The sequence below is a fragment of the Cinclus cinclus genome, chromosome 6 (genome assembly GCF_963662255.1).
Source record: "Cinclus cinclus chromosome 6, bCinCin1.1, whole genome shotgun sequence".
Lineage (NCBI taxonomy): Eukaryota > Metazoa > Chordata > Aves > Passeriformes > Cinclidae > Cinclus > Cinclus cinclus.
This window is the reverse complement of record NC_085051.1, coordinates 19,358,109-19,385,927: the sequence shown is the minus strand read 5'-3', so window position 1 is coordinate 19,385,927 and position 27,819 is coordinate 19,358,109. Positions and strand designations below refer to the sequence as shown.

Below are 27,819 nucleotides of genomic sequence, written 5' to 3'. Positions count from 1 at the left end.
AACAATATGCCTAAGCAAGTAGAAGTCCGGATGCATGAAAGTCATTTAAATCCAGTGGAGCACAGATCCAGGAACATATGTGTGCAGTTCTGCCAGTCCCTCCACAGGAATCTGCTCCTGACTCTCACTGTGTTTGGTAAGCTACATCTGCTGCTCTGGACACTGTGTGTATCTCCATTTGTTCCTGTGGCACCACAACTCCTGTCCGTGGTCTTCAGCTGTTCCAGCTGAACAGCCAGAGAGTAAACAGGACACCCATGGGCACTGCTTGTGTAGTTCAGGTGAGCAGGGTATTCCTGACACAACACAGAGCAAATCCACACCACTGAGGTATCTGGTTTGGAAAGGAGTTGGATTTAAACCCTAAGACCAGTCAGGTCAGTGTCATCCAGCAGAACTGAATGTGCTACACCTTTTTTTCTTTCAGTGATAAAAAAAAGCAAACAAAAAAACCCCCCCAAAAAACTCTGCAAAATTTTCTTTTATCTTCCAGTTTACACTTCGCTGGTTTTAAGGTTTGTCTTCCCTCTCTGTAGCTGTAAGCCAGCACTCCATGATCTCATCCTGAATATTGCCTCTGGCTTTAGCAGCTTCCAAATACGGAACAGTTTGACATTTTATTGTGGTTCACTGGCTCTTTGCCTGTTTCTTTTTCACTGAAAGCCCAACAGCCATATGCAGCAAATTTGTAGACATAGTCTGCTCTTGTTATTGTTTGAAAAACCAGCTGCAACTGGTCTTGAGCTACAAATTTCATCTCCATATTTTCAGCCTGCAAAACCCTATACTGCTGAAGTGTTTGTCTTGAATCACCTTTTAAAGGTGTATCTGATGCTGTCCAAGAAAAAGTTTTAAATATAGGTATATTTTTCATTGTATCAAAGAGATGCTTCATAGTTGCTGGGAATCACAACACAAGCTTTGCTATCAGGTTTTATTACACTTGGGCTTGGGATCAGGAAAAAAGGCATCCTGGATGTAAAAAATAAAATACCTGCTCACAAAGATCATGTTATGAAAGTAGACATGGCATTTTTTCCCCTAGTCTATACTTCAACAGCCTCAATCCTGAGAGAGACCAAGTTTCAAAGTTTTATCACTTTATCCACAGAAATGATGAGGGGTTATTTTGTGATTTGAGCACACCAACACAAGGAGAAGGATGCAGAGCATAAAAAAAAAAAAGGAATAAGACATGAGCCGTAAGAATCAAGTTTTCTTCAAAGATATGTACAGTATTCCACATCAGGCATTTCCTTCCAATACCCACCTGCTCCTTTTTTTTTTGTTCTTCTTCCAGGTGTTATCCTGGGTGCAGTTTGTGGGGGTCTTCTTCGTCTAGCAACACCTATTGACCCTGACATCATCATGTTAATAGCCTTCCCAGGAGATATCCTTATGCGGATGCTAAAAATGCTGATCCTCCCTTTAATTATCTCCAGTTTAATCACAGGTAAGAGCCATTAGCCATAAACACTTTAAGATGCTTTCCAGAGATATCACCTGGTTTGCTTTTTGTGACGTAGTAAGAATAATGGTGTGATCCTGTCAGCATTTTGCATTTGCAGTGGGTATTTCAGAGTAAATTTCTGAATAACTTGGTCAGCTTTAGTACGTGTATGCTCCAGTGAGTTTATTTCCAAACACATGTGCACATGCTACCGTCAGAAATTTCTTAATATGCTGTTTGATCTAATTTCTGGATTGGATCTTGCAAATAAAATGGCATGACACTAGTGAGCCCATCCTTCTTGTGTGTGGTGTGGTGTCAGCCTGACCATGACCAGTTTGCAAGTGCAAAAGATGGTAGAGATCTTCTCTATTTTTCAATGCTTCCTCTGCAATTAGATGGAGTTTTAAATGCTTCTCTTCAAATTATAGGCAGTAGACACTGCACACATAAGAACTAGAGGGAGAAGCATCAATAATTTGTCTCGTGGTGAGGAAAATCCCAGGGATGAAATTAGGCACCCATAGGTAGTCATTAAACTTTGAAAATTATAAAGGATTTATTTTATAATTATTGAATTGGATATTGAGTGTCCGTATGTTTGGTTTTTCTTAAACACCTGCAGGACTGTCTGGATTAGATGCTAAAGCAAGTGGCCGGCTGGGAACAAGGGCCATGGTGTACTACATGTCCACCACTATTATTGCTGCTGTGCTGGGTGTGATTCTGGTTTTAGCCATCCATCCAGGGAATCCAAAACTCAAGAAACAGCTTGGTCAAGGGAAAAAGAATGATGAAGTATCTAGTCTGGATGCCTTCTTGGATTTGATCCGAAACTTGTTCCCTGAAAATCTGGTTCAAGCATGCTTTCAGCAGGTAAGTCCTTCTGCTCCTTGGTAATATTGTTTACATCTTTTAATTGCCAGGGTTATCTGTAGAGTTAATGCCATTGTTTAGGTTAATCAAAGAAATGATGTAAGGAGGAATACAGGTCTAAAGTCTTGAGCAGGTAAATGAAAGAACATGATTTATAGCTGCCTTGGTTTATGTTGTAGTTATTATTTAAATTCATCATTTTTAAAAATGAAGTTTATTTTAATTTTGTTATTAAGTAAACTCTAATTTTCTCCATGCTTTTCATACTGTATCTATGGTCATGAATGCTGGCTTGGTCTTTCACCCAGGTTGAATTTTAACTTGTCTGTTAGTTACAGAGATGATAGTTCTGCAATGTCTTTGGAATATATGGATGATCATCACTCCAGCTTGTTGCCAAAACTGTGCCCCAAAACCTAACTTCTCATAACCTGTATTGCTGTGTTAGAGTCCAGATGAGGTGGGGATAATAGATCCAAAGGGCTGACCCACCTACAGTTGGCTCTATCTCACCAGCTTTGGAGCATGCTGGGAAGGAAGGATGCTTGCACAATGTGGTGTTTGCTCTGTAGGGAGATAATTTTGTCTGAAAGCTTTTCACTAGTGTTTAATCAAAAACCCTTGACTTTAAGAGGTAAAATAGGCTTAATCATACTGCTTATATGTAAGATGCTTTCCCCTCCAACTGAATTGTTTGTTTGGTTGAAGGTAATGCAGATTGGGTTTTTGGGGGTTGGCTTTTTTTTTTTTTTATAAAACAGGATTTGTTGCCAGACCTGTTCTTAAGTGTTCCTGTGTGAAATGGCGTGATAGCTGCTGCTGTGGTTATAGCCAAAGAAAAAAGTAAAGAGAAGTGGGGGAAGGGAAAAGAGGCCATGGGAGAGTGGAAGAATGGAGGGTGACCTAAACTGCCAAAAGAGCTTGGATTGCTTCACTTCTTACGGGGACTTCCAGATAAAAACATATAATCCTTGGGGATTTAGAGAGAGAACATTCTCAATATTTCCAAATCATCATGGGAATGTCGGTCATGTGTTCAAACTATTGGTGGCTAAACATCACATGTAATGCAAAATGTATTTTTGCAAAATTGAGTGAGGGAAAGCAGGGTGCTTATGGTTTTTCCTTCCTCTCCTCATTTGAACTAAAAGCAGTCAAACATCTTGGCAAAGGGTCAAAAAATGCAGAAAAAAAAAGAAGAATTAAGCTACCCGTGTCAGTTTTTTTAAAAAACATTAGTATTATTTTCTCAGTGTATATAATATCAATGTTCATGTTACTTCAGTAGTTATGGATCACCAATTATACTGATTATTCTGATTATTTTTAAATTTAGTTTAAAAAAGTGTGTATATATATATATATATATATATCTTTTGGCTTTTCAGTGTTTGACTTTAGCAGATTCCAGATTACTTTCTAGTGAAAACCTCTGCCACAAAGCCACATTTCATTTGTGAAGTGTGACTAGACGGAACTTTTGCTTCTGTTAGCCCTTAACTCCCCTGTAAAATTAGGCTTTACTTTTCTCTCTCTTTAGGGGGAAAATTACCTGCTTTAATGGTGTCAGCATATATTTTCTTTCCTACATTTATACAGTCTCTCTCCATAGACACCCAGAGTTTCCAGGTAGCCTTAGGAGGAAGAAATGCTTTGCAGTAATCCTTCAAAAGGGTTCTGATGGGTGCACAGCAATGGTGCTGAACAGTGTGTGGGGAGGTTTTTGTGCCTTCCATTTGCCTACCAGGCAAAACACACACAATTAAAAGATTCACATGCAGCTTTGGAACTGTTCATTTGTAAAATGAACTGTGGGCTATCATGAGATTTCAATCTCTCCTGAATTTTATCATGGTCCACAAGAAAGTTTACATTTATAGTGGAAGTTGCTATTCCAGCAGAAAAACCATGGGACCATCTGTAAATATGACTATGATATTTAACTGGTTTTCTAGTCTCAAACGTGGTCAGAATTTAAACTTCATGTCAGACTTGGCATTTTTAGAGACTGTGGCCATGTGCAAAGGTCCGCTGACTTTTGACCTTTGACTTAAGTGACTGTAGTGGAATTTGTGACTGTGAAGAGTCTAATATTTTATAATTTATTTCCATTACTCAGGTCTTACATTCTGAATACATCACATAAAAAAGTACTGCGTTGACAAAATCCCTCAGATAAAATTTAACTCTGAAAAAAAGTAGACATGCGAATGTTAGGTGGTTTCAGGATAACAAAGATTTTCTCATGCAAACCTGTGTAGGTTTTCTGTCTATATGCCCCTCTCCAGATTTAGGCAGCAGGTTTTAGAAGGAGAGATGTAAGGTGTTTTAAAACCATAAGGCTTTAAACCGTATGGATCAAATCTGGATCATCATCCATAGTACTACAATGTCCATGTCAACAAGAAAGCAGTGCAAATGTTCTTTGAAAAGCTAATGCACAGTTTCTGTTATCTTGTAAGTGTTTCTAGGAGCAAGGGGAGTAGGGAGCAGGTGGGAAAACATGGCAAGCCAGTCACAGCTTCCAAAACATTTTGCCTGTCCCAGGACCATGAAGAGATGGAAAAAGGGTAAAGGTGTGAAATGGGAGGAAAACATCCCCTCTGAAAGCAGCAAATATCTTTTTCTGATACCTCCTCCCTTTTTTCCTAGCTGTAACCACAAGCTCACTTCTCCTCCTGCCGCACCTTCCCAGCTTTTCCTCTATCCTGCCTTTCATGTGACAGGAGGGGTTCCAAATGCATTCAAAAGCTGATGCCTTCATATTTTTTTAGGTGGTCAGATTTGTATGTGGCAGCACTGGTAATTTTTCTGTTATCTATCCCCCACAATCTTTTAATAAGAGAGCTCAGGTGACTCTGTATAATCCATTTTGAGCTCTTGCAGTCAAGAGCTCAAAAGCTGTAAGAGAAGTGTTGAAAATGTCCTGAATTTTTGATTCAATTTAACCATCAAACTGGGATGACTTCAGCTGGACAGACCATCCTGCATAACAAGACTTACTACAGATTTTCTGCCATAACTGATATTAGAGCTGCTTGGCTTTTTGGTGCCAAACAACTGGTATCAGCCTGTAACACACAGTCTGGGAAGCACCCTCTGTGAACTGCCTGGCCAAACTATCTGTAAAATGTTTCATTGTAGTGATAAAAAACATGCATTTGCCATACTTTTCACAGTAGAGGTCATTAGGAAGACCCTCAGTACTTTGTAGCACTTGAAACTGCTGAAAAATAAACTTAGTTTTGGAAGAAGGGTTAAGATGCTATGGAATGCATGTCCAATCCTTTAAAAATATAGTACCCTGGAATTTCAAGTGAAGAAATTTTATTATTAATTCTTTATCTACCAGATGGATGCATTCAGTCTATTTCCATTCTTATCCTCCCTTTTTATTGCCTTCAGATCCAAACAGTCACAAAGAAAGTGCTGGTGCCACTACCTGTTGAAGAGCCACCTAATGTCACTGATTCTGCTATTGCTATGGTGAATGAGACAGCACCACCTGAAGCCCAAATGGTTATTAAGAAGGGACTTGAATTTAAGGATGGCATGAATGTCCTGGGTAAGAAAATTTTCTGCCTGTCAAATATGCCTGTCAAATATGACAAACATCATATGTATGTCACAGCTTTTTGCTGTGGCTGGGTAGTCAGTGTTGTCTGATCTGGTCTTCAGTGCACGTTTAGTCTCCAGATAATCACCAAAAGTTATCACCTATTGGCTGTCCATTGGTCTCTGAGGCATCAGAGAAATCAGCAAGTGAATTTGGTTATGAATTGGAGGAGTACAGTGCCAAAGCATGTAGGAGGTACCCAAAATATCCTTTCATCCTAGAAGAAGCTGACCTAGGCTAATAGTAATGCATATTGGCAAAACAGTATGGGGGAGAGTTTCAAGAGCCAGAGCTTCACACACCCCCTGTTGGATCTGAGCTAAGTTGTTTCCAGTAGGAGTCTTGGGTGTGCTGAACTAATTTGGCTTGAGGCAGAGCCTGAAGTGAGAGGTGGAGTGTGAACCACACCACCCAAGAAAAATCCCAGAAAGGCTTGATACATTTCTGAGTCACAGCTCTCTCCTCCTTTCATCTTGGCTGCTGACCTTTACCAGCTGCAAATGCCATCATGCCATCTTGTCTGGACAAGCCAGCAAGTGGAGGCGGTAGGAAAACTTTGCCTATCTCCCCCCCTTTCCTGAAGAAACTGTTCATTCTGGGATGGGAGCACATGAGAAGCAAACAGCTTCCACACCACTTCTATTTTCTCTTCTGTGTCTAGATTCCCTGTTTTGTCATCTGAGAGAGGAGTGCTCCTCCAACTCCTTGCTTTCTGCATGTGGGTGAAGTCAGTCACAGATTAGCTCTCAATTTGCAGCCTCACACCTACAGTCAAAGATGCTCAGTGACAGCAGGTCCACAAGGCTGAGGCTGACACCTCTATTGTAGGTGTTGTCCTCAGAGTGGGACAGTGGGCACCTGATCCCCTGCTTTCTCTCACCACTAGGCCATAACCTTTGAAATGGCCTCTTACAGCTGCTGAACAGCTGTTGCTGACACAGTGACTGCTGTGCCTGCACACCTTCCTGAGGTATTGGTGAGTTGGTTGGCTGCTCTGCTTAGCTATAGGGGAGATGATAGCATCTCTAAACTGCTCTTGCTTTTCTGCGAAGCAGCCTGCTCTACAAGAGCCCTGTATCCTGCCTGCTTTCATGGCTCTAATTTCATTCAGCATCTGTGGGCAGAGGAGCCACTTTCAGAGCTTCAAGCTGGCATTTTGTCCCAGGCATGAGGCAGCAGCTCCTTGCCAATGCTGTTTATCCTCACCTGCTTTTTTCTCTCCTGGAATTCTGCTTATGCATTAAAATGAAACAGTTGCTCTGACTTGTGAGATGCATTACATTTAAGGCTGGGCTTGTTTTTTGCAGGCTCTGTCATGGATAAGAAAAGATCTAGAAGGCTGAATACAATTCCTACAGAAAAGAAATACACAGTTTAGCTGGGGAATTTGCTGTGGTGTTTTGACCAATGACTCTCAAATGTTCTTGAGTTGTTTGGGTTAGTTTGGTGTGGGGTTGATTTTGAATGACAAAATGAAAATGTTGTGGAAATTGCTATCCAGTCTGGATAAGATGTACAAGCCAGGCAAATTCCTGCAAATAGGAACCAATCTGACTCTCATGACTAACATAACAGTTCATTTGGAATTAATGAGCAAAACTACCTATTAACATTTTCTAATGCAGATTCTGAATTCCAGGAAGTAACTTGGTCTTTGAAAAGCTTTTCATCATTTTTCTACGCTCTGCAGCACACAAACATGTGCTTCACTTCCCTATTCAACTGGCTCAACAAAGATAGCTTGGTTCTAAAGAATGACTTTGTATCCAGGAAATCGGATTTTAAAAAGAAGAGAAAAAAATCTGGTTGCTAAACCTAGTGTGAGGATACAGGACAGCCTGTCTTTTCCCAGGCTATTGGCAGCTCATAATCCCTTATCTTGAATGTTTTTGTGTCCCAATAAGTTTTTCCATAGGAATTTCCCAGATGAGTTTCAATAGTTGTTAACTCATATCATAACTGAAAATTTAGCCTTAAAGAATGGCTGAAGATTCAAACCATCTGCCAGTATCAGTCAATAATTCAACTATGGACACTGAAAATTTCTGGATGTAAAAGGCTAGCATTGAAGAAGCAGCTCCAAAGTAATCTGTGCCAGATACATCAGTTGTTTTTTTGCACTGATAGTCCAGTACTCCACATATTCACACCTTAGTATTTACATTTAGGAGCCAAATATTACCCATATTGAATGCTACAATTTTGTATACACTGATAGCCTTTTCAGTAAGATTAATCTGCTTATTGGAAGTTCTGTGAATAAGTGCAATACCCGCCTTCTCCTCCCACCTCTACCTTTATTTAATGGAAATACTCTTGGCCTACAAAAGTTCTAGGGCTACTTTTGCCTTTCCCTGCACTCCAGGACTGATTGGTCTGTCAAAGCACTTTTGTAAAGCCTAAGAAAATTCCTCTTGGTTTTCAGCAGCTGTTCTCACAACAGAGTTACAGTGCAACACTGTGTTACCTTTCCCATTTGCCAGGGCCCGTGAGGATTCTAATAGCTGAATGGCACTGAGAAGATTACTGTGTATGTATTTTTTGATGATCAGATAAATACAGGGGAAAAAAACAACAAAACCGTAGTTGGGCTATGAAATTGGAATTTAGTAAAACATTGAAGAATCAAAGATTTTCTGGATTTGATCAAGAAAGTTGAACATGAGTACATATTAAAAAGTCCCAAGACATGTGTAATACCCTATAGTTCTGAAATTGTGAGCAATGTGCTGTAGGAAGGCCCTGCTTGAGCAGGGAGGTTGGACCAGATGACCCAGTGTGGTCCCTTCCAAAGTTACCTGTACTGTGATTCTATGCTTCTGTGAAATCTGGATTTGCAGGTAGCATCAAGACTAGGTACAAAAACTTCCTAAAAGCCTTCGTTTTGTCTTGCAATTTTTCCCAATAGGTTTGATAGGATTCTTTATTGCTTTTGGCATCGCTATGGGGAAAATGGGAGAACAGGCCAAGATGATGGTGGATTTCTTCAACATCCTGAATGAAATTGTAATGAAGTTAGTAACCATGATCATGTGGTAAGTTTGTAGTTCTAACTTACAGAACAAAAAAGTCATTTTTAAAAAGTCCTTATAAAACCTTAATATAGTGATGCCAGTTTGTTAGTAAACAGTGTAATTAAATAGTTGACTTTCTAAAGCCCTGACAGGTATATTAGAACCAGAGCAGCATTATTTCTTTTTGGTGAGGATTATTTAGGACCCAGTTTGAATTATTTCTGAAGAGATTATGTTCTTTGTGTGCTGAAATGAAATATAACACGTGCATGTTCTAGCAAAGGCCTTCAAATACCACATTGACTATGGAAGTTCATTATATAGGAGAACACCTAAGCAAGCAAAAATGGCCCACATAAAAACATCCCAATCTTCCTGGGAGATTAGAATAATCCCAGGGTATTACCTAGGAGGTATAATTACAAAAAAAAAAAAAAAAAGCCTGTAGACACACTTTATTCATGGTCTTCTTTAACAAAAATACTTTACCATGAAATAAAATTCCAGTAGTTTTCAGTGATTTGTAATCATTTCACTCAGGGTTTCTGGTCACTGGAAGAGATCTGCCCTGTTTTTGAAGTATACTCCTTTGGAACCTCACTTGCCTTTAAGGAAGTGACTCTACCCAATTAGGTCTGAGCCCTTGTTTACACTTCTGAGAGGGGTCTCTCTCTCTCTCTCTCTCTCTCTCTCTCTCTCTTTTTTTTTTTTGAAGTGTTTCTTCTGAGTGCTTCTCCAGAGCTGTTTGTATGCCAAGCATGACCGTCTCACATAAAGCCACATTTTCAGAATCTAAAAATGCTAGGTTTGACAGTGTACTGCTGTGTTCTCTAAGTATTTGAGAGCAGAAATAGCCACTCCAACAGAACACACATATCGTGGCTCATTGCTACCTGGGATTCCCTGGTGTCCCTGGGAATGATTTCTTGAGTTACAGGGATGCCCTCTTGTCTAGAGCTCGATGGACACAGTGTCTGGGAAAGGAAGCAGGGTGCCTGAAGCGTGAGTCATCAGCACCATCAGTGTTTCAGAGGGATTTCAGAGGGACAGGGACACTGCTAGGCAAGAGTGATGCAGACAGTAACAACAGTGTGGAAATGTGCAGAATAACAGAAAGAACTTGAAGCAATGACCTTGCATTCCTCTTATGCTTCTGCTTTATTGTAGATAGTCTTGTTGCATAAAACTAAAGTTGTTTTCATTCACAAAACTTTCAGTATTTACTCAATCTCCATTCCACAGAGAGATGGTGACTATACTCCCATAACCCTCCAGGAGCTAGAATTTACTCTTACTTAGCACCATTTGGTAGATGTAATACCCAGCCTACAATATAAGTGTTCTCTAGTAGTCAGTGCTGCAACAGCAGGAAATCTTTCAACTTTCAAGAAATTCACTGTAAATATTTATTTTTATTGATGTGCTTTTTATTTCTCTTCTCATGAAAAAAGGTAATTAATGTTGGGAATTCCTTTTGCTCATCTCTGTTTAGCATTTTTAAAGATTTGTTAAGGCCAGAAGCAAGAGGGGTTTAGTGTGTGTTTATAAAGAAAAATGCACTTTCTTATGCAGAGTGGCATTTTGCTTGGGTTATGCTTGCTCAGCACAGACATCTCTAACTCCCATGGCACCTACAGACTCCCAGGAGCATGGCATTGCTACACAAGCATGGAACAAAACAGACATCTGGCTCTGACACCATGTAACTCTCTGTAAGAAATGTATTTTGTCAAGTACATTGAAAAGTGGCATTTTATGATAACTGGTATAACAGCTGGCCTTGCATTTGAAGTGATTGAAGGCTTTCCAGGTTCTGGGCACACTGCTTGAGAAAACAAGAGGTATTCTAACAAAAACCAGGAAGCGCTTCTATTCTGAAAGTCAGTTTCCTTTGTATTTTCTTAATGATTGAGGAGGCAAAAACCCTGCACTGAGTAACAAAAGTACATAATTAATGAAGAATACATAAATTAAAAAGCATTTGTCTGAATTGTTGAAAGAACATAGTGGGAACATTTTTAGCCTTCACGACATAAACAGTTCATTTCAACAAATAGTTTAACTGAAGTAAATAATGCAAGCCCCTGAAACCAGATAAACAATGAGCTGTAAAAGTCACGTTTTAAGAACAAATTGACACTGCTCTTTATAATGATACAAGCCTATGTAACATTATCATATTCTTGTACAATGTTATTTGAGGATTGAAAAGTATTCAGGAAAGGCATTTGATAGGATGGAAAATGAAGTAGATGGGGAATTTGCTGGACATAGACATTATTTAAAAAAAAATATGTGAGAACCATGCCTTGAATTTCCATCAATTCTGGATGTGCACCTCAGTGTTGAGCCTGAGAGCTCCCTACTCTTCTCCACTCTGTATTTTGTTCAGCACAGTTTTTATGACTGCTCTGCCAAGACGGTTCTGTCTATGCTTGTTTTCTTTCTCCAGGTATTCCCCATTGGGTATTGCTTGCCTCATTTGTGGAAAAATCATCGCAATCAAGGACTTAGAAGTAGTTGCTAGACAACTTGGCATGTACATGGTCACTGTGATTGTGGGTCTTGTCATCCATGGAGGGATCTTCCTGCCTCTGCTCTACTTTGTGATAACAAGGAAAAGCCCATTTTCATTCCTTGCTGGGATTTTCCAGGCATGGATCACAGCACTAGGAACAGCTTCCAGGTACACCTGAGAAACACCAGTGTGCTTTATTTTTTAGCAGATTATTACCTGCTGCTTAGACATGGTACATCTGCTGTTCTAACCTTCACTGCAAAATTATTTTATGCCATTGAATGAAAACTATTTTTAATACAGCCATGTTTAAGTAAATCAAAATACCACTTCCCTTCAGGATTCTCTGGAGAGGTTGTATAGCCACCTGCAGACATCTGGGGGATCTGCTTTTTGCTTTTTGTTTTCTTTTCTGTCACTTGCCTAATCACTTGTGCAAATTGTGTTACTTCTGTGCTGCTTGTTTCCTCAACTAGGAAAAAAGTGATAATTCTGCTTATTTTGAGAGCATGTTAAGACCAGTCTCATTTGATTCAAGAAAGGAAAAACAAACAAACGCTGCTAGGTTTTACAAAAGAAAGGAGAGAACCTCTCAGTTTGTATTTTAGTCAGTTTTGGCAAAATAATTGGACTTCAGTGTAAAGCTGAGAATTTTAAACTTGTTAATGCACAGAACAGACTCAGAAAAGTCTGTAAATAACACAGCTTTCAGTAATAAATTTTTTAAAAATTGCATTGGGGTAGTCAGTAGATTTTGAGCTGAAAATGTTTTTCAGTTTAATATCATATTTTAAAGTGATTTTCCTCCAATAAATGTTTTATTTTTGAAGAAGATTTCCAGTTTAATTAAAAAGGTGAAAACAAAATTCCCTGGTTCAAAATGGATCGCCAGAAAACTGAGCATTCTTGATTTGAAGAATGCCTGGAAAGAACTGTAATTCAGATGTCTCTTTGGGTCAACCCAAGCCACTCTGCTGAACAGCTTAGCTTCTCCCTTGATGAAGAAGTCTCTGGGGGACCTTACGGATGTGCATAAATATCTGATGGGACATGGCAAGAAGATGAAGTGTTGCCCATTTTCAGTGGTGCCCAGTGACTGGAAGAGAGGGAGTGGGCACAAGCTGAAGCACAGGAAGTACCATCTGAACACAAGAAAACTCTTTTTGCTGTGATTTACTGCCACAGTGCATGAATGCTGGCACAAGTTACCCAGAGGAGCTGTGGAGTCTCCATCCCTGAGGATCCACTAAACCTGTCTGGGCACAGTCCTGGGAAATGTGGGAAACCTGCCCTAGCTGCCTGTGCCTTGAGCAAGGTGGTCGGGATGGATGACCTCCAGAAATCCGCTCCAACCTCAGTAATTCTGTGACTCTGTGATAAACAATGTTGGATTATAGGAGATCTAGTCTGGACAAGAGTTTTCATAAATGACAATTCACCTAAGACTTTTGTTCATTGAAATGCTTGAGTTTCCACTTCAGGAGTATTTTTAGATGGAGGGGTTTTATTTTGAGCAAGTGAATATAATGACCTGAAATATTCCCATAAAACTAAGGCACTGTGTGTCTTTGCAAAGTGCTGTTCTCTTGCAGCCATCTTTTGCATCTTTTTCTGTCCTCCTACTGTGTTTCACATCCTTTCTTCCTGTCCTCCAGTGTCAGGGAACAACATGGGTTGTATTTTTTTGCCTGGCTTTTTCAATCCTTAATGCCATACCAATTTCTCCATTTAGAGTGAATTCACAATCAAAGAAATTTAAAACTTGTCCATACACTCAGAGGTCTGTCTATCACACTCAGAGGTCTGTATGTTGGTGTTACAGGCCAGTTCTTAAAACTGTTAAAAATGCCTCTGTCTGAATTAAGGGGCAAACAAGACCATATGCCAAAGTCAATAGTATGGATTTTATTTAGTAGTAAATGTGAGAGGGAAGGGAAGGGAAGGGAAGGGAAGGGAAGGGAAGGGAAGGGAAGGGAAGGGAAGGGAAGGGAAGGGAAGGGAAGGGAAGGGAAGGGAAGGGAAGGGAAGGGAAGGGAAGGGAAGGGAAGGGAAGGGAAGGGAAGGGAAGGGAAGGGAAGGGAAGGGAAGGGAAGGGAAGGGAAGGGAAATAGAAAAGAGGTGGGGAAACAGGGACAGTAGCAGATTAAAGAAAATATCACCACTCTGTGGATCTCACCAGCATCCCTTTGATGCTGTCCGTCAGGTCTTGGCAGTGAGGGTCCCCCAAAAACATAGAATCAATGGATTACTTCAGGCCAGGTGGGAATGCCCAGGTACTTCCCCAGGGAGGGAAGCAGCTTGACAGTCTCTTGCAGCAGACTCTGGGTCTGTTGCATGACATGCAATGCTGTGGTGCAAGACCTCAGCAATGAGTCTGAAAAATTCATCCAGGCACTCTCAGGCTCTCATCCTACATCAAGTCACGTTCATGTCTTGGCCTCAGTCCCACTTCCAGCTAAATGTCGGCCAAATTTAAAAATTGTCTAAAAAAGGCGTAAATCGCAGCAGAAAGTGGAAGTAGAAAATGTAAACAATGGTACTAGAATTTCTCATTTTTGCTCCCTTATGTGTATGTGTTATATTAATTTTAATTATGTATTATTTATGTTTTTTTGCTTTCTCTCCCTAGTGCTGGAACATTACCTGTGACATTCCGGTGTCTTGAAGAAAATCTCGGCATTGATAAGCGTGTAACAAGGTTCGTTCTTCCTGTTGGAGCAACTATTAACATGGATGGAACTGCCCTTTATGAAGCCGTGGCTGCCATCTTCATAGCACAGATGAATGGAATTGACCTGGATGGAGGCCAGATAGTTACTGTGAGGTCAGTTCAAAAGAGTCCTTTGTTTCTACAAACTGTAAAATGTGAATGCTTTGGGTTGGATGTCGTCTCAGTAGCTGAGTCATCTGAGTTGGATTCAGTATGAAATCCATGGATTTCTAATAATTATATATAAATGAGTTTCATATATAGGTCCTGGTTCTCTGGTGATGTGTTTTCTATAATTTGCAGCCTTAGTGCTTGCTGGTTGTGTTTTATAATTCTGCAGCTGACAAATGTCATGGTTTAACCCCAGGCAGATCCAAACCTCACTGAGCCACCCATTCACTCCCTCACCAGCAGGATAGGGAGAGAATCACAAGGGTAAAAGAAAACTTGTGGGCTGAGATAGCAATAGTTCAGTAGGGAAAGCAGAAGCAGTACACACAAGCAAAGCAAACCAAGGAGTTAATCCAGTGCCTCCCACGGGCAGGCAGGTGCTCAGCCATCTCCAGGAGAGCAGGGCCCCACCACGTGTGACAGTCCCTTGGGAAGACAAAGAACATCTCTCCAAACTCTCCTTTTCTCCTTCTCCCTCCTGCTTTGTGCACTGATGACACACCATGTGGTCTGGAATATCCCTGTGGTCAGCTGGGGTCACCTGTCCCAGCTGTGTCTCCTCCCTTGCACCCCCAGCTCCCTCACCACTGTGGAGGGACAAGAAGCAGAAAAGGTTCTGGCTCTGTGTGAGCCCTGCTCAGCAATAACAGAAACATCTCTGTGTTATCAACCTTGTGCTCAGAAGAAATTCAAAACACAGCCCTGTACCAGCCACTGTGAAGGAAATTAACTCTACTCCAGCCAAAACCAGCACACAAAACAATGTCAGTTGTAATATAAACCATTCTCTGTCCAATGAAATGCTTTTTTTTTTTTTTTTTGGTTTTTTTTTTTTTTTTTTTTTTTTTTAGTTTAGAGGTATGGTACAATTCATATATGGGCCATTAACTTTCTAGAATTTATCTGTTTGTATACACTAGAAGAAAAAGGTATACCTAAAAATATTTTCTATGTGTTTATATTTGCCTGTCATTTTTCTGTGACTTTGGTGAACAGGAAAAAAATAATGAACTGAGAATAGTCCATCCTGAGGGTGAGATTTTCTGTGGCATGGTCTGGATACTCCCAGCCCTTTTATGTCTAACCCAGCAAATATTAACTGCAGTCTTTTCATATCAAATTGTCTTATCCAGAAGAAAGCTGAGCATCTTTAAGGACAAAAGAAAGTACCCATTAGAAAAGGATAAGAGTGATTGAAGACTGTTTCCTGTAAGGGAGTTTTGACTTGATTAAAACAGCAGGTCTAACATTCTGAACAGTTAAAATGGAAACCACAAGTGAAGGCTGCCAAGTTTGTCTTCTTCCTGTCATTTTCACCTACACTGTTTTCTTTTCTTTTTAACCTTTTTAACATTAAAGAAACTCCTGCAAAGGGATGTCTAATTCTATGTTTCTTGCCCAGCTGTGCTAGTTCCATATTTTCCATTTGTTTGCTTCCTGCCCTGACTCCTGAAATAGTAAAGCCAAGTTTGTAAAAGGTTTTCAGGGCTACTTCTAATGAAGGCAGATGCTAGACCTGCATGATCCATATTTGCTCCTCAAACTGAAAACGGTCATTTCAGAGATGCCACATATTAAACTAAATTTAATTCAGGCAAAATTCAAATCAAGAGTCTGCTGTTGTCCAGAAGATTTGGTAGGCTAACCTGAGTTATTCCTCTTCCTCTGAGGGATTGACCAATTGGCTCTTCCTGGTCTCACCATTTCAAGGCTAGTGAATCCAGCTTTGTGACTGACATTTATAAAGAAGGGAGCAACGTTGGTTGATTTGTGAAACCACTAGTTTTCCTCTTCAAGTGCTTTTGCTACAGCAATATGACAAGAACTATCTCTTGAGATGACAATACAAATGAAGGAAAGGTTATTAGGTTTTTTCTGGTATATGCATTTTGTGATACTGAGAACATTCAAATGACCCAGACATAACCTCATAAAAACTTTATTAGCCTTTGACCAGCCTTAATTACTTCCTACTGGTAATTTAATTTCTCTTTTTTTCTGTTTCGTTTCTGATTTTCTGATTTTTCTTTGGGAAAGGGTGATCTTGGTAGCTAAGATAGGTTCTGTTTAGGTCTGAACTGCGATAGCTTTATTCCCCTCCAGGTTTGTAAGCCCTGCTGTGGGAAGGTGGGCAGGAGCATTTCCTCACAGAGATTGGAAGGAATTCCTTACCAATTTAGGCTGGAAGCGCCTAAGGATCTGGCATCACGTGCAAAGCCTGACTGCAGAGCATCCTGCACAGCTGCTGGACCTTTCTGGGTGTTTAGTAAGCCAGGCTGCACTCTATCCCAGACACCTCTAACCCACACACCCAGACACACAAGCACATTGCAGCCTGGGCCAGACCCATCCAGACAGCATCTGGCACCTCTAAATCAGGCTAACATCCTCACAGATGAGTTCTGGGGCTAATGGCAAAGTATTAGAGTTTGTAGACTTTGTAGAGTCTGTTCTTCCCTACTTCTGTATTGGAAGCACTTTAATTATTTAATTAAGCACGAATAGCGGGGTCAGCCCTGCTCCCTCCAAGGAACCCAAAGAAAATGGCACCCACTGTTTCACAGTTCACTGCTTTTATGTGCTAAGGCTCCACCCACAACCCAATTTCTTGGGCATTTTTTCCTGGGCAGCACAGTTGTGGAACCTTTCTCTGCCCTGACTGGCTGCCAGATAAAGTCCCCCCCAGAGATTGAGGGTCCCTCCATTTTCTGCCTCCCTAACACCTGGCATGTGTTAGGGCTTGCAGCTGCTGTAGAAGTTTTTCACCTCATGTATAGCATATATTGAGGCATAAATAAAAGTCAAATTGGTCCCTCTCACCTGCTTTCCTTTTTATTTACTCTGCTTCTCTCCCTTTTCTTCTCTCTCTCCTCCTTCTCTTCCCTGTTTTTCTCCCCTTGACTTGCCCTCTGACAAATTTATTTTCCATTTTTATAGGACTGCCCAATTATGTTAATATTTGTTTTGGTCTGTGTTGTATTTTTAAACATTTGAAGCTCAGACATTCACTCTACTTATCTTCATCAAAATATAAGAGGCAAAAACAAACACAAGTTTGGATTTATGAAACAATCAGATCAGTTTTACTTTTTCATCTAGGGTGATTTGTGTCCAGGCTTGGTACACTACTAGCTTGTATTTTGGGAGTTTTGGATACCAGACTTTTATTCTTCTGTATTTAATAATAACTGTTTTCTCTCAGCCTTTAATTCACAATTCAGTTTTCAGGTAACATAAATAAACAGAAATTAATCAGCCTGAAAATTCAACATACAGTCACCAAACTTTGGTATGTCTGGATATTCAAAACTCAGGATTCAAAACCCTGGATAAGTTTGTCAAGTTTAGAAAACACCACAACACAGATTTGAATGCCATAACTACCTTACGGATAACCATCTTCCAACTCTTGGAACAAACCCTATAGATCCAGCCTCCTCTAAGAAATATTTCTAGAGAAACACAAGAGCGAAAATTATGACCTGAGCTTAACATGATTTATCATATAGTTTTGTTTTATGGGAACAGCACATAAAAATGTGAGCTTCCTAACGGTCACCCAAGTATGCAAGTTAAGTGTGTATTCTCTTCCTGATACTCCCATTTGATTTTTGTTTTTTCAGTTTGACTGCCACCCTTGCAAGTGTTGGAGCTGCCAGCATTCCCAGCGCGGGACTTGTCACTATGCTGCTGATCCTGACTGCAGTGGGTCTCCCTACCCAGGACATCAGTTTGCTTGTTGCTGTTGACTGGCTTTTGTAAGTTGTGCTGACTCTGCTGCTCAGTGCAGAAAAGGTGGTGAAGTAATGCTTGTCCGCAGTGCTTTTCAAACACTGGTTTTAAAGAGCTGTAAGTCTCTCCTCTATCGATAAATCAAAGGAGGAAATGGGCTATTCAGTGAAGTAGGAGACAAAGCAGCTTCTCATCTGTTACATCTGTAAGATCTGTTAGCTCAGAGCTGCTGAAGCCAGTTTCCAAGAGCCAAGGGTCTTCTTGGCACATTTGTGAGCTCACACTTCTGTATTATCTTCTTCCTAATGATGCCTTTCCATCACCCAAGAGCAGTTTTCTAATCTTTGCATTCATATTTGAGTTTATTTTAGTTCTAGTCTAAAATGAAGGGTGAATGCTGAAAATGCAAGTTCCTTCAGGATGTTGCCAGCAAGTTTTAGAGTGATTTGGACATTTGTAGTATCAAATGTTCTATACTTGTATGGGGGAAAGTAGATTTCTTTTTGTATGGGGGAAAGTAGATTTCTTTTTGTATATAAGAAAGTCAAATGCCTTTTAAAGAGCCTGTTCCAGGGCAGGACAAAGACCAAAGACAAATAAGAATGAAAACTGAAATAAAGAAGCTAATTCCCTAGTTTCATTTTACTGACAGATCACTCAAACTATAAAGAATGGCTTTCATTTCCAAGAACTTGTGATCAGAGTCCTCCAATGCCATTGCAGGTTCTCCAGCAAGAAACAGCTAACCCACATATTGTTTTCTGAGGCTACCGGTCTCCAATATTTCAATACAGAAGTTGTAAATACATACAGAGGGTATGCCAGGCCGCATCCTTTCTCTCGCTGTCATTTGATAGCTGGGATATTCTTCTGTCATCTGTGCAGAGCTGAAAGAGACTCAGTAGTCCTTAAGTTGTACTGGCCTCTAGAGACACTTTGGTATTTTCCTCTACTGCTGCAGCACAGTATATTCTGGTATATTCTGGTATATTCTGCTCAACAGCCAGCTCTCCCCTATCCTTTTCAGTAGTAAAGACATTTGTTTTTGTTGTCCCAGCTGTGGTGCCCAGAAAGGGAGACATAAATATAACTGTATTATTTGTGTGTTTTCTCCTACAGTAGCAGCCTCAGCTGCCTGCTTTTGGTAGTTTTCAGTTCCAGATACACAACTAAAATTACACAAGAAGAAATAGCAGAGTTGAGAATGTGCATGTGTAGATAAAATAATATTCAATTTTCTGTCATTATCTTTCAGCTTATTGAGAAGTATTCAAGAACTTAATCAATCCTCTGACATGTATTTTGGATCTATTGGCATGGTCTATCTGTCACTAAGAATTATGCCAAGCAGCTCCGATTTCTGCTACAGGGAAGAGAAAAAGAGGAATTTACAGCTTGAGGAGGCAAAGGGAAAACTTGACATCTATGATTTATATATAACTGAATTTCATGGTATGATACAGAATGGTGAAATGAGAAAGTACAGCAGGCATAGGGAAGGATGTGATATTCAGTGTGTTTATTATATTTATGATGTCATAGTTGAAAACAGGAAAGTGGTATAGGAATCTGCAGCTGGAAGGAGAGAAAAAATATTTAAAAATATATTTTAAAGATCTGTTTTTCTTGGCTCTCCAAGTTAGGCAAATAGGCAGGTTTCTGCAGCTGGTGAGAGGATGTGAAAAAGAAGCTTGTGGTTTGGTTTTTTTAGGGAAATGTATTTTTACAGTATTCCTGTGGACTGAGAAGTTCTGCCTACACTTGCAAACCTCAGAGCTGTAAGTTTATCAGCAGTTCTGATCCACTAGTGGGTGCTGCATTTCAGCCACACTGTCCCCTCTGACTAATCCAACCTTGCTTAAGAAATAAAAACTTCTGTACTGTGGAGCTGTAGCCATGATGAATGTAGGAAGAGGAAAGGTAGGAATTCTGAAAGAAAAACTTCAAGATGTCTTTCCAAAATAAATGGAAAGCAAGAGAACTTTTGGCCTGAATGTTTGAGTTTGGATGCTCATGGTCTACCAACCAGCAGTGCCCATGCAGCGTGATTCAGAACTGAAAGGTAAAAGGAAAAGAGATAAAAGAAGAGGTGAAAAGCTCTGTGTCATGCCACTGTACTTATTAATCTATGTTCAACAGCTAATGGCTTCATTTTCCTTCTTCCAGTGCCTGTGTTGTGGTAGCCACAGTGATCTAATGAGCCATGAAAAATGATGCTGCTGATATTGTTGTGTTAAGAAAAGGCACACAGGCCAACTTCTGAGCAAGCTTTTGCACACACAATCCAAGCCTAAAGAATATCTGAAATGAATTGTCATAAAAACATATTTTCTTTACTTACAAGCATTAAATAATGCTACAGCAGCATTTCTAACAGAATGTAGAAGAGAAAGTTAATAAAATGTTTAAGACCAACCACCCACTTTTCTGGAACCGATGAGTAAATGCAATCAGCCATACAGAAATACTTGGAACAGCCCTTCAATAACATTTCAATTGCAGATAAAAAACACTTTAAAAAATATTCTACTCTATGTGTTTTTCATTATTTTTGATAAAAGCAAATATCAGATCATCAGCTGACTTTACAGTACTACCACCACCTGAAATTGTGGTCTTTTCAAAACCAGTTCTGCATGATTTGGTCATTGTGTAACACAAAGATCACTTTATATCAAATCCTTAAACTTGGTGCTCCTTCCCTCAAACTGAAGCTGAAAGTTTTCCATACCAATTTTTTCTCAAGCTTCTCCAGTATCTATTGGGTTGTTCAATCTTTCTGCCTCCCATGCATACATACCCAGTGTAAGCGCTTCCAACCAGGCGAGTTTCCCAGGATGTCACAACTCTTACAGTCTCTCTTATGGTTTAAAACTAAGCAAAACACAGCAGTGACATTTAATAGGACAGTAATTATGTGCCAACAGATGGAATAAAATGAGCTTATTTTGCTTGAGCCTCAAACTGGGTACTCTCCAGATGTGAGCTGACAAGCTTAGCAAATATCAGTGGTACCAGATTAGTGGTATTTTGCAGCAAAGAGAGAGGGATTAGGGAAAATGAGCTTGGGAAGCTGATCCAGTACTTAAACCTTCATTCAGTAATTCAGAAAAAGATTGCTTTATTCTAACTCCGGGTCTGAATATTCTGACTCTAGATCTAAGCCAAGTCTTAGATCAGAGTCAGACTATTCAGACCCAGCTGAAGTCTGGATGTTATGAACAGGGTCTAGACTGCAACTTTCCTATATTTGTTTTGTTTATATCTTCCCACTTGCCTGAAATCAATTGGTTGGTTGGTTTTAACAAAAGAGTAAGTACAATTGTCTTTGTTCTTCATAGGGTGTTCTTTACCCCAAAAGAGGTCAGTGGCACTTTGCTGTTGATTCCTGACAGCTGAGACTTTGCCCTTTCTGTTGTAAGGCACTTCCCAGTTTCCTTCGGCTGGCGCAGTGTAGCACATTGTGCATCAGTGTGCAGTTTGTACTGCTGAATCTCTCAGCTAGTGGTACGTGTGCATGAGCTGGAGCATCTCCTCAAATGACCCTTTCAGAATTTGAATTCTGCCTCAATTATATTCCTGTATTCTCTCCACCTTGTTTTTTTTTGGCATCCTATACTATCCCTCTGTCATCTGGCATCAGTGAATCCTTTCAAAATTTAATACTGCTCATGCAAAAAAAAAATTAAAATAGTAGGTGTTCTTTTTGTAGAGTTGTATCACCAGGTTCTGTGCATTTAATGGTCTTAATTAAAAATCACACCAGAAAGTCTTATTTTCCTATTCTACCACTCTGACCAGGTTTAAAATAGTCTTCACAGGCATTGAATGAGAACTGTATGAAGCATTTAATTTGTATGAAGCAAAACTGGAAGGGCATTTTCCTCCTATAGGTTGTTGGTTTGTTTCTAGGGGGAATTACTGTAGAGGTTTTTTCCCTTCTGGGTATTCTTTTGAAGCCATAAAATTAAATGAAAATTAACTGCTTCAGCAAAATATTACACCACAAAGTCTGTAAATATGTAAGCATGATAATGTTGAAAGGGAGAGGAGAAACTTGAATGGGACTTTAATTCCACAGCTGAGAAAGGCACATTTACCGATGTGTAGAGCAAAGATGTTAAAATGGGCTCAGAAGTTTATATGGTCATGAATAAGCAGGAAAATGAATGTTTATCAGTTGAGATTTTAATTATTTAGATGTTTTCTTCTCAGTGTTCTACAGAAAAAGGAGATGTCACGCAAATCTAGTACTAGAAATACTAGAAAGGCTGTTTTGAAATTAATCACTGTCTTGGGAAATGAGGTCTTACATACTAGCTTCTGTCACTTGGCAAATGTCCCCACTGTTCAACCTGGCCATTTTGTGAAAATGAATCTTCATGAATATACTTCTGAGAATTAATCAGTGTAATCACTTCTCTGACCTATTTGGCAGAGCTAGACTTGGATGCTTTCAGTCCGTTGAATTTGGAACCCTCTTGGTCAGAAGGTTTTTAGGAGTTTTATGTTTAGTGCAGATATGAAGAGGCAAATGGGATTGTCAATGATTTTAACATGAGTGCTGCAGCAGGAAAGATAGCATAGACCCAGCTCCCATTTGTGCAGAATTTTGGTCAGGTTTAGGGCAGAATTCTGAAGTCAGGGAAAATCCACAACTGTGACTTCACTGTTGACAGATAGAGCCACATTAAAGACAAGACAGGAGAAAGGTGGCATGTCTGTTTAATGGCATCCTGTCCAGAAAGTGCCAACATATTTCTTTGTAATGAATCGTGTTAGCCTTGGTTGGCACCCTCCTACAACAAGGGGTACTCGTTAGGGAAATGCTGTCACAGGCTCATAATTTTGTAGGCCATGACCTATATTTGGGCTGCTCATATGCCAAGCTCTGGCACACGTAGTGTGAGCGGGCTTGCTGCCACACCAACAGATGGCCATCTGTAAAGATGATGCCAGGAGAGGAGTTTCAATAGCCTAAGCGTTATGGAGATATTTCAGGCATTTTTTCCCCCATGGTTTGTTCACTAAGAGTAAAGAGAGACGACTTTTGTTAATTCAAACTAGATATGAGAACAGCTCATCAGAACCAAAATCCTTTTCTCTGGCTGCATTAAGTTCAGTGCTCTGATAAATTCAGATTAAACAAAGGGCAGGGGTGTGGGCCTGGCACCCTGATATTGAAACCTCCAGCTCCAGAAGCAGGCACTGGGGACTCTCAGTCAAGCACAGCTCTGTAGTTTGGCTGTGATCTAGCTTACATTCTTTGCCAAACTCCATGAGAATAAGCAGCTGGGACATGGGAGTTTGAACATCATCCCTGTATGAACAAGTCCCTTGGGAAAGCAAACTTCTCCCATTTCCCTTGAAAGCTCCCATCTCTCTGTTCAAAAGATACCTTAAGCTTCCTGAAACAGATGCAGTAACTATACCATAAGCAGGGCTACCATGCCCTACTTTTTCTTCCTCTCACGCCATTCAGCCTCTGCCTTTTCCTTCTTTTGTAGGGACCGGATGAGAACATCAGTCAATGTAGTGGGGGATTCTTTTGGTGCTGGCATTGTCTACCACCTTTCCAAGGCAGAACTTGACACCATTGATTCCCATCATAAAGGGCACGAAGACATTGAAATGACCAAGACTCAGTCAATCTATGACGACATGAAAAATCATAGGGAAAACAACTCAAACCAATGTGTTTTTGCAGCTCACAACTCAGTCATGGTAGATGAGTGCAAGGTACCTTTCACATTTATGGATATTGAGACATGTATATAGCACTGCATGCTTTATTTTATTTTTTAACCTGCATGTATTTTTCAAATCGTTCTGCAAATAACAATGTGACAACAAGGTCCATGAACCCCAGACATTTTGAATGTGTTTGAGCAGTTCAAAAGATGGTTTTTTGCACTCTTCTTAAAACTTGTCATTTGATGGGAAAAAATCATGTACTTTGTTTACATATCAAAAGGCAAGATGCAGCGTATTATGGAATATGCCAAGACACAGAGAATATGGCATCACCTTCTATGGACATTAACTTAATTTTCTGTGGCAACAGAGAACTTAATTGCCAACCCAAATGAAGGATGGCTGCAATTCAGATGCAGGTGTTGTCACTTGCTGACTGCCTTCATGATATGCTGTTCAGAGGTCGACACGTGGAATGCGCTTTAGCATGAGAATGCTCCTGCACTCACACAGCACGCTTCTGCTTCTCTTCTGTTCAGACTTCCTACCCAAGACACTAAGGCACAAACACTCTCTTCCCTCTGTAACCCTTGCTGTAACTAACATGCAATATTAATACTAGTAATGGCATCTTGAGCAGAGTGAAGTGTGCTTGAGCAACCCCACCAGTTGAATGCCAAGACAGATCAGGAGGTTAGTGGTTAGAAGTTCGCTAAGAACTCACCACTGGGATGGAGAAGTTTAAAATCCATAGAGAGTGCTTTTGAAAAGGAGGAGAAAAGAAAGTAAAAAAAGTGGAACTTCTAATTTCATAGTATTTTTTTTTTCATTTATTAATGCTCCAGTCTGATGCTGTACACTGTCTTTGAGACAGTGGGTTTGCCAATCAGGCTACCTTAGCCATTTATCCGAACAGATTCTCTTGTATCTTCCAATTGCCACAACTGAGCCAGTATCTAGCTGCAAATGACTGTAGTAAGTCTATTAGCAGATCACCATTTATGCTGGAAATATAATCCTATACTGTCATTTTCACTTATCTTTAGCCTGGCTGGAAATGTTCTTTAGAATTATTTTTTTTCTAATGCTTACTTCTTGAGAATGCAGGCCAAATCTGAATTTTCATGGGAAAAAGTAATACTGAATTCAGGAAAAAAACCAAACAGCATTCATCTTATCTTCAATTTTTCTCTGAATTTTCCAAGGTTTCACTACAGTGTGTTTTGGGTTTTTTTTTAATCATACATTTTTTTCTGACATGGCTCTTCCCTTTCTCTTCAGACCCAGTCTTTTTGCATTTGAAAAACTTAAAAAATAAGATCTGAAATGGAAAGAGAGCACATGCTTACACAAAACTGAAAATTGTCATTAATTTATATTTCTCCAAAAAGGCAAGGACACAAGAGATTAAATTTGAAGAAAAAAAGAAGCTATATGGAAAGAAAGATAGAGAGCGTGTGCACACACACTTTTTTGGATAACTTCTTTTGGAATTTTTTTAAAATTGTTTTTAAGTTAAGTAGCCAATGTTGAGTTTAAGATTATGTTTATGGAACTGAATACTGATAATTTAATCTGTTCTCAGTTCCTCAGATATGCAGACAGCTCCAAGTCAAGTTAAAAAGTAGTAGCCTGTGGATGCAATCAATACTTGCTGCACTTTCTCTTCTCCTTCAGTTTCTCATATCATTTCCCTCAGCTGAGGCAATAGCTTGCTCAAAACCATGGATTAATGGTGCTGTATGTCATCCTAAGCACACCCTTGAATTCAAGTTTGGGACCAGTGATTTATGAGCTAGCAATGTTTGTTTTTTTTTAATAGTTTTAGGTTTGCTCTGCTTACAGTCTCAGTTTGCACTTTTAAGCTCGTGAAAAGAGCCAGGCTTTGTTGGATTGAGCACAAGACTGACTTTGAGTAGGTCACTCCTCTTGTCTATCTGCAAGATGCCAAAAGGATGTTTTGTGACCTAACTGATGGGCTATGAATATCTGCTGGCACTTGCAAAGCACTTGGATCATGTTGAAGGGGTCTACAACTCCCAAGTGTTAGACTTGCAAAGGCAGCAGAGAGTAGAATCTGGGGCTCTGAAACAGCCAGCTGTTAAATCTGAAAAGCCATCTCTTCATCCTGTCCAATGCGCTGGTGGGTTGAAAAGCTTACTGTAACTCTGGTCAGGATATGGAAAAGCTAATCTACTAGCATGCCCTTTCTATTTTCTTTCTGTAATATATCCTGTGTATAACACTAGTCGTTTGTAATATTGCATGGTCGATGTACATAATTAATAAGTAGTTTACCTTTGTATGGGGTTAGAGTGGTTGTTATTGCATGATATTTTTGTATTTTTTTATCATATTTCACATGATTCAGTGTGATTTTCATTTCTGAATAAGCTGTTTGTTCCTGTATTTGCATGTTTCCCCCTTCTGATTATCTAAGAAAAAGCTTGACTTTGTTTCAAAAATCAGTGCATTTTGTCATATTTCCATGTCCCAATGCTTCCATGCATCCTGTTTATCCAGCATGGGGAATTTCAGCTATGTCTTTAAGTTTTCATTTGAAGCTGAAGATGTTAACTTACAAGGTAAGTTAGGAAAAAATAAGCCACCCATTTAGAATTAAATGAAAAATTTTCTCACATTATCAAGATCTACATTGCTTCTGTAAAGTTAAATTGACATTTTACCTTTTTGACTTTTGATTTTTTTGAAGTAATTTGGCTGGAGATATATTTTTTGAAATACGGGTTCATTTATATTGATCTCTGGAATGGAACATATTGTCCAGTGTTCACTGTGAGTTGGTAGATCTCTATAGGTCTTCTACCATACTTTAAACCTAAAAAATCCCAGCATGTATCTTTACAGGGAAGAATGAGGTTTTGCTGTGCATCACTTGAGAACAGTTTAGTATTACAGTGAATTTTTAATTGGACCATAGTCAAAATCTTTCACTACATTGTTATAGTGGTATGATGAGCAGTGCTTTCACATGTGTTTTCTTCCATTTCTTTAAAGGTGGTGTAATTGTAGGTGAGTTTGTATAGATACACATCTGTGGTTATTCTGGCCTTTCATATTTTTCATGTTGTTGCATCAGGTATGCAGCTTTGCTAAGGAATTCTACTGGAAAAAAATAGGATTTTCTACATTAAAAAAAAAAATCTGGTTTTTAAATAATCCAGAGAAATCTACAAGAGATAGAAAGGGACAGAATCTGACATATTTATTTTAAAAAATATAAAACCTGCATTGAAGGCTAAGAAAATATGAAACATTTTTTCTACTTCGGATGTTTTCTAGTCATTATAATAAATAAATGGACAGGAGTCTCACTATTTTGGAGTGTTGTGGATTCTGAATAAATGCATTTTACTTATCTAATAAGTGACAGTGTATGTAATTCCTGTAAATATCATAATCTTCCATATAAAACTCACTGCTTTCCTTGTCAAAGTGCCTTGGCCTTTAAGTCGCTTGTTGATGATAATTACTTGCAGGTAACACTGGCAACCAATGGAAAATCTGCAGACTTCAATGTTGTTGAAGAAGAGCCTTGGAAACGGGAAAACTAAGTGAAGAGATTCTTAGCTGCATCCTTAATAAGTCCTGAAGCTATCTTGTGGCAGAAGATACCATGATTAAAGAAGATTTCTCTTTTTTTCTTTTTTTTTTTCCTATTTAACATCTACAGTTTCTGCTTAATTTTGTAACTGAAACTTAGCAAAGATCTCATCAAGTCATTGTAGTGTCTTCGCCAAGCAATGATCCATAGCCATCTGTCTCCCTTGTGTTACTGTTTGGATGATGCATCTGGAGAATGCTCCATGCAGTGCAATGTGCTCTCACCCACTTCCCCTTTCATTCAAGACACAGAGAATGTAAATGCTGCAAAATGGGAAGATCAAAGTGCCAGTACAGTTCACTACAGGGACTCAGGGTCACAGATTCAAGAGAAACATAACACCACATAAGCCTTCAAGTGTTTTGGTGACTCTTGTGGCATAGCTGATCTGTTTATCACTGTATGGCTAAAAA

At 39.5% G+C, this 27,819-nt stretch overlaps 1 protein-coding gene across 1 annotated transcript; it reads left to right on the top strand.

Moving 5' to 3' along the window:
• On the top strand, positions 1-27,645 carry SLC1A2 (solute carrier family 1 member 2). Its single transcript, XM_062494343.1, has 10 exons — positions 1-136; positions 1,301-1,453; positions 2,076-2,326; positions 5,732-5,891; positions 8,851-8,977; positions 11,409-11,642; positions 14,104-14,298; positions 17,979-18,113; positions 23,595-23,826; positions 27,282-27,645. Exons 1-10 carry the CDS (start codon positions 7-9, stop codon positions 27,354-27,356), a joined length of 1,692 nt encoding a protein of 563 aa, XP_062350327.1. The 5' UTR covers positions 1-6; the 3' UTR covers positions 27,357-27,645.
• Positions 27,646-27,819: the final 174 nt, after the last annotated feature.

What these genes read in the sequence shown, in the direction of transcription:
- SLC1A2 (XM_062494343.1), top strand. Translation starts at nt 7, where the DNA reads ATGCCTAAGCAAGTAGAAGTCCGGATGCATGAAAGTCATTTAAATCCA. An exon ending in TATCTCCAGTTTAATCACAG is followed by an intron (nt 1,454 to 2,075) that starts GTAAGAGCCATT and finishes AAACACCTGCAG; the next exon opens with GACTGTCTGGATTAGATGCT. An exon ending in GTTGCTGTTGACTGGCTTTT is followed by an intron (nt 18,114 to 23,594) that starts GTAAGTTGTGCT and finishes CTTCTTTTGTAG; the next exon opens with GGACCGGATGAGAACATCAG.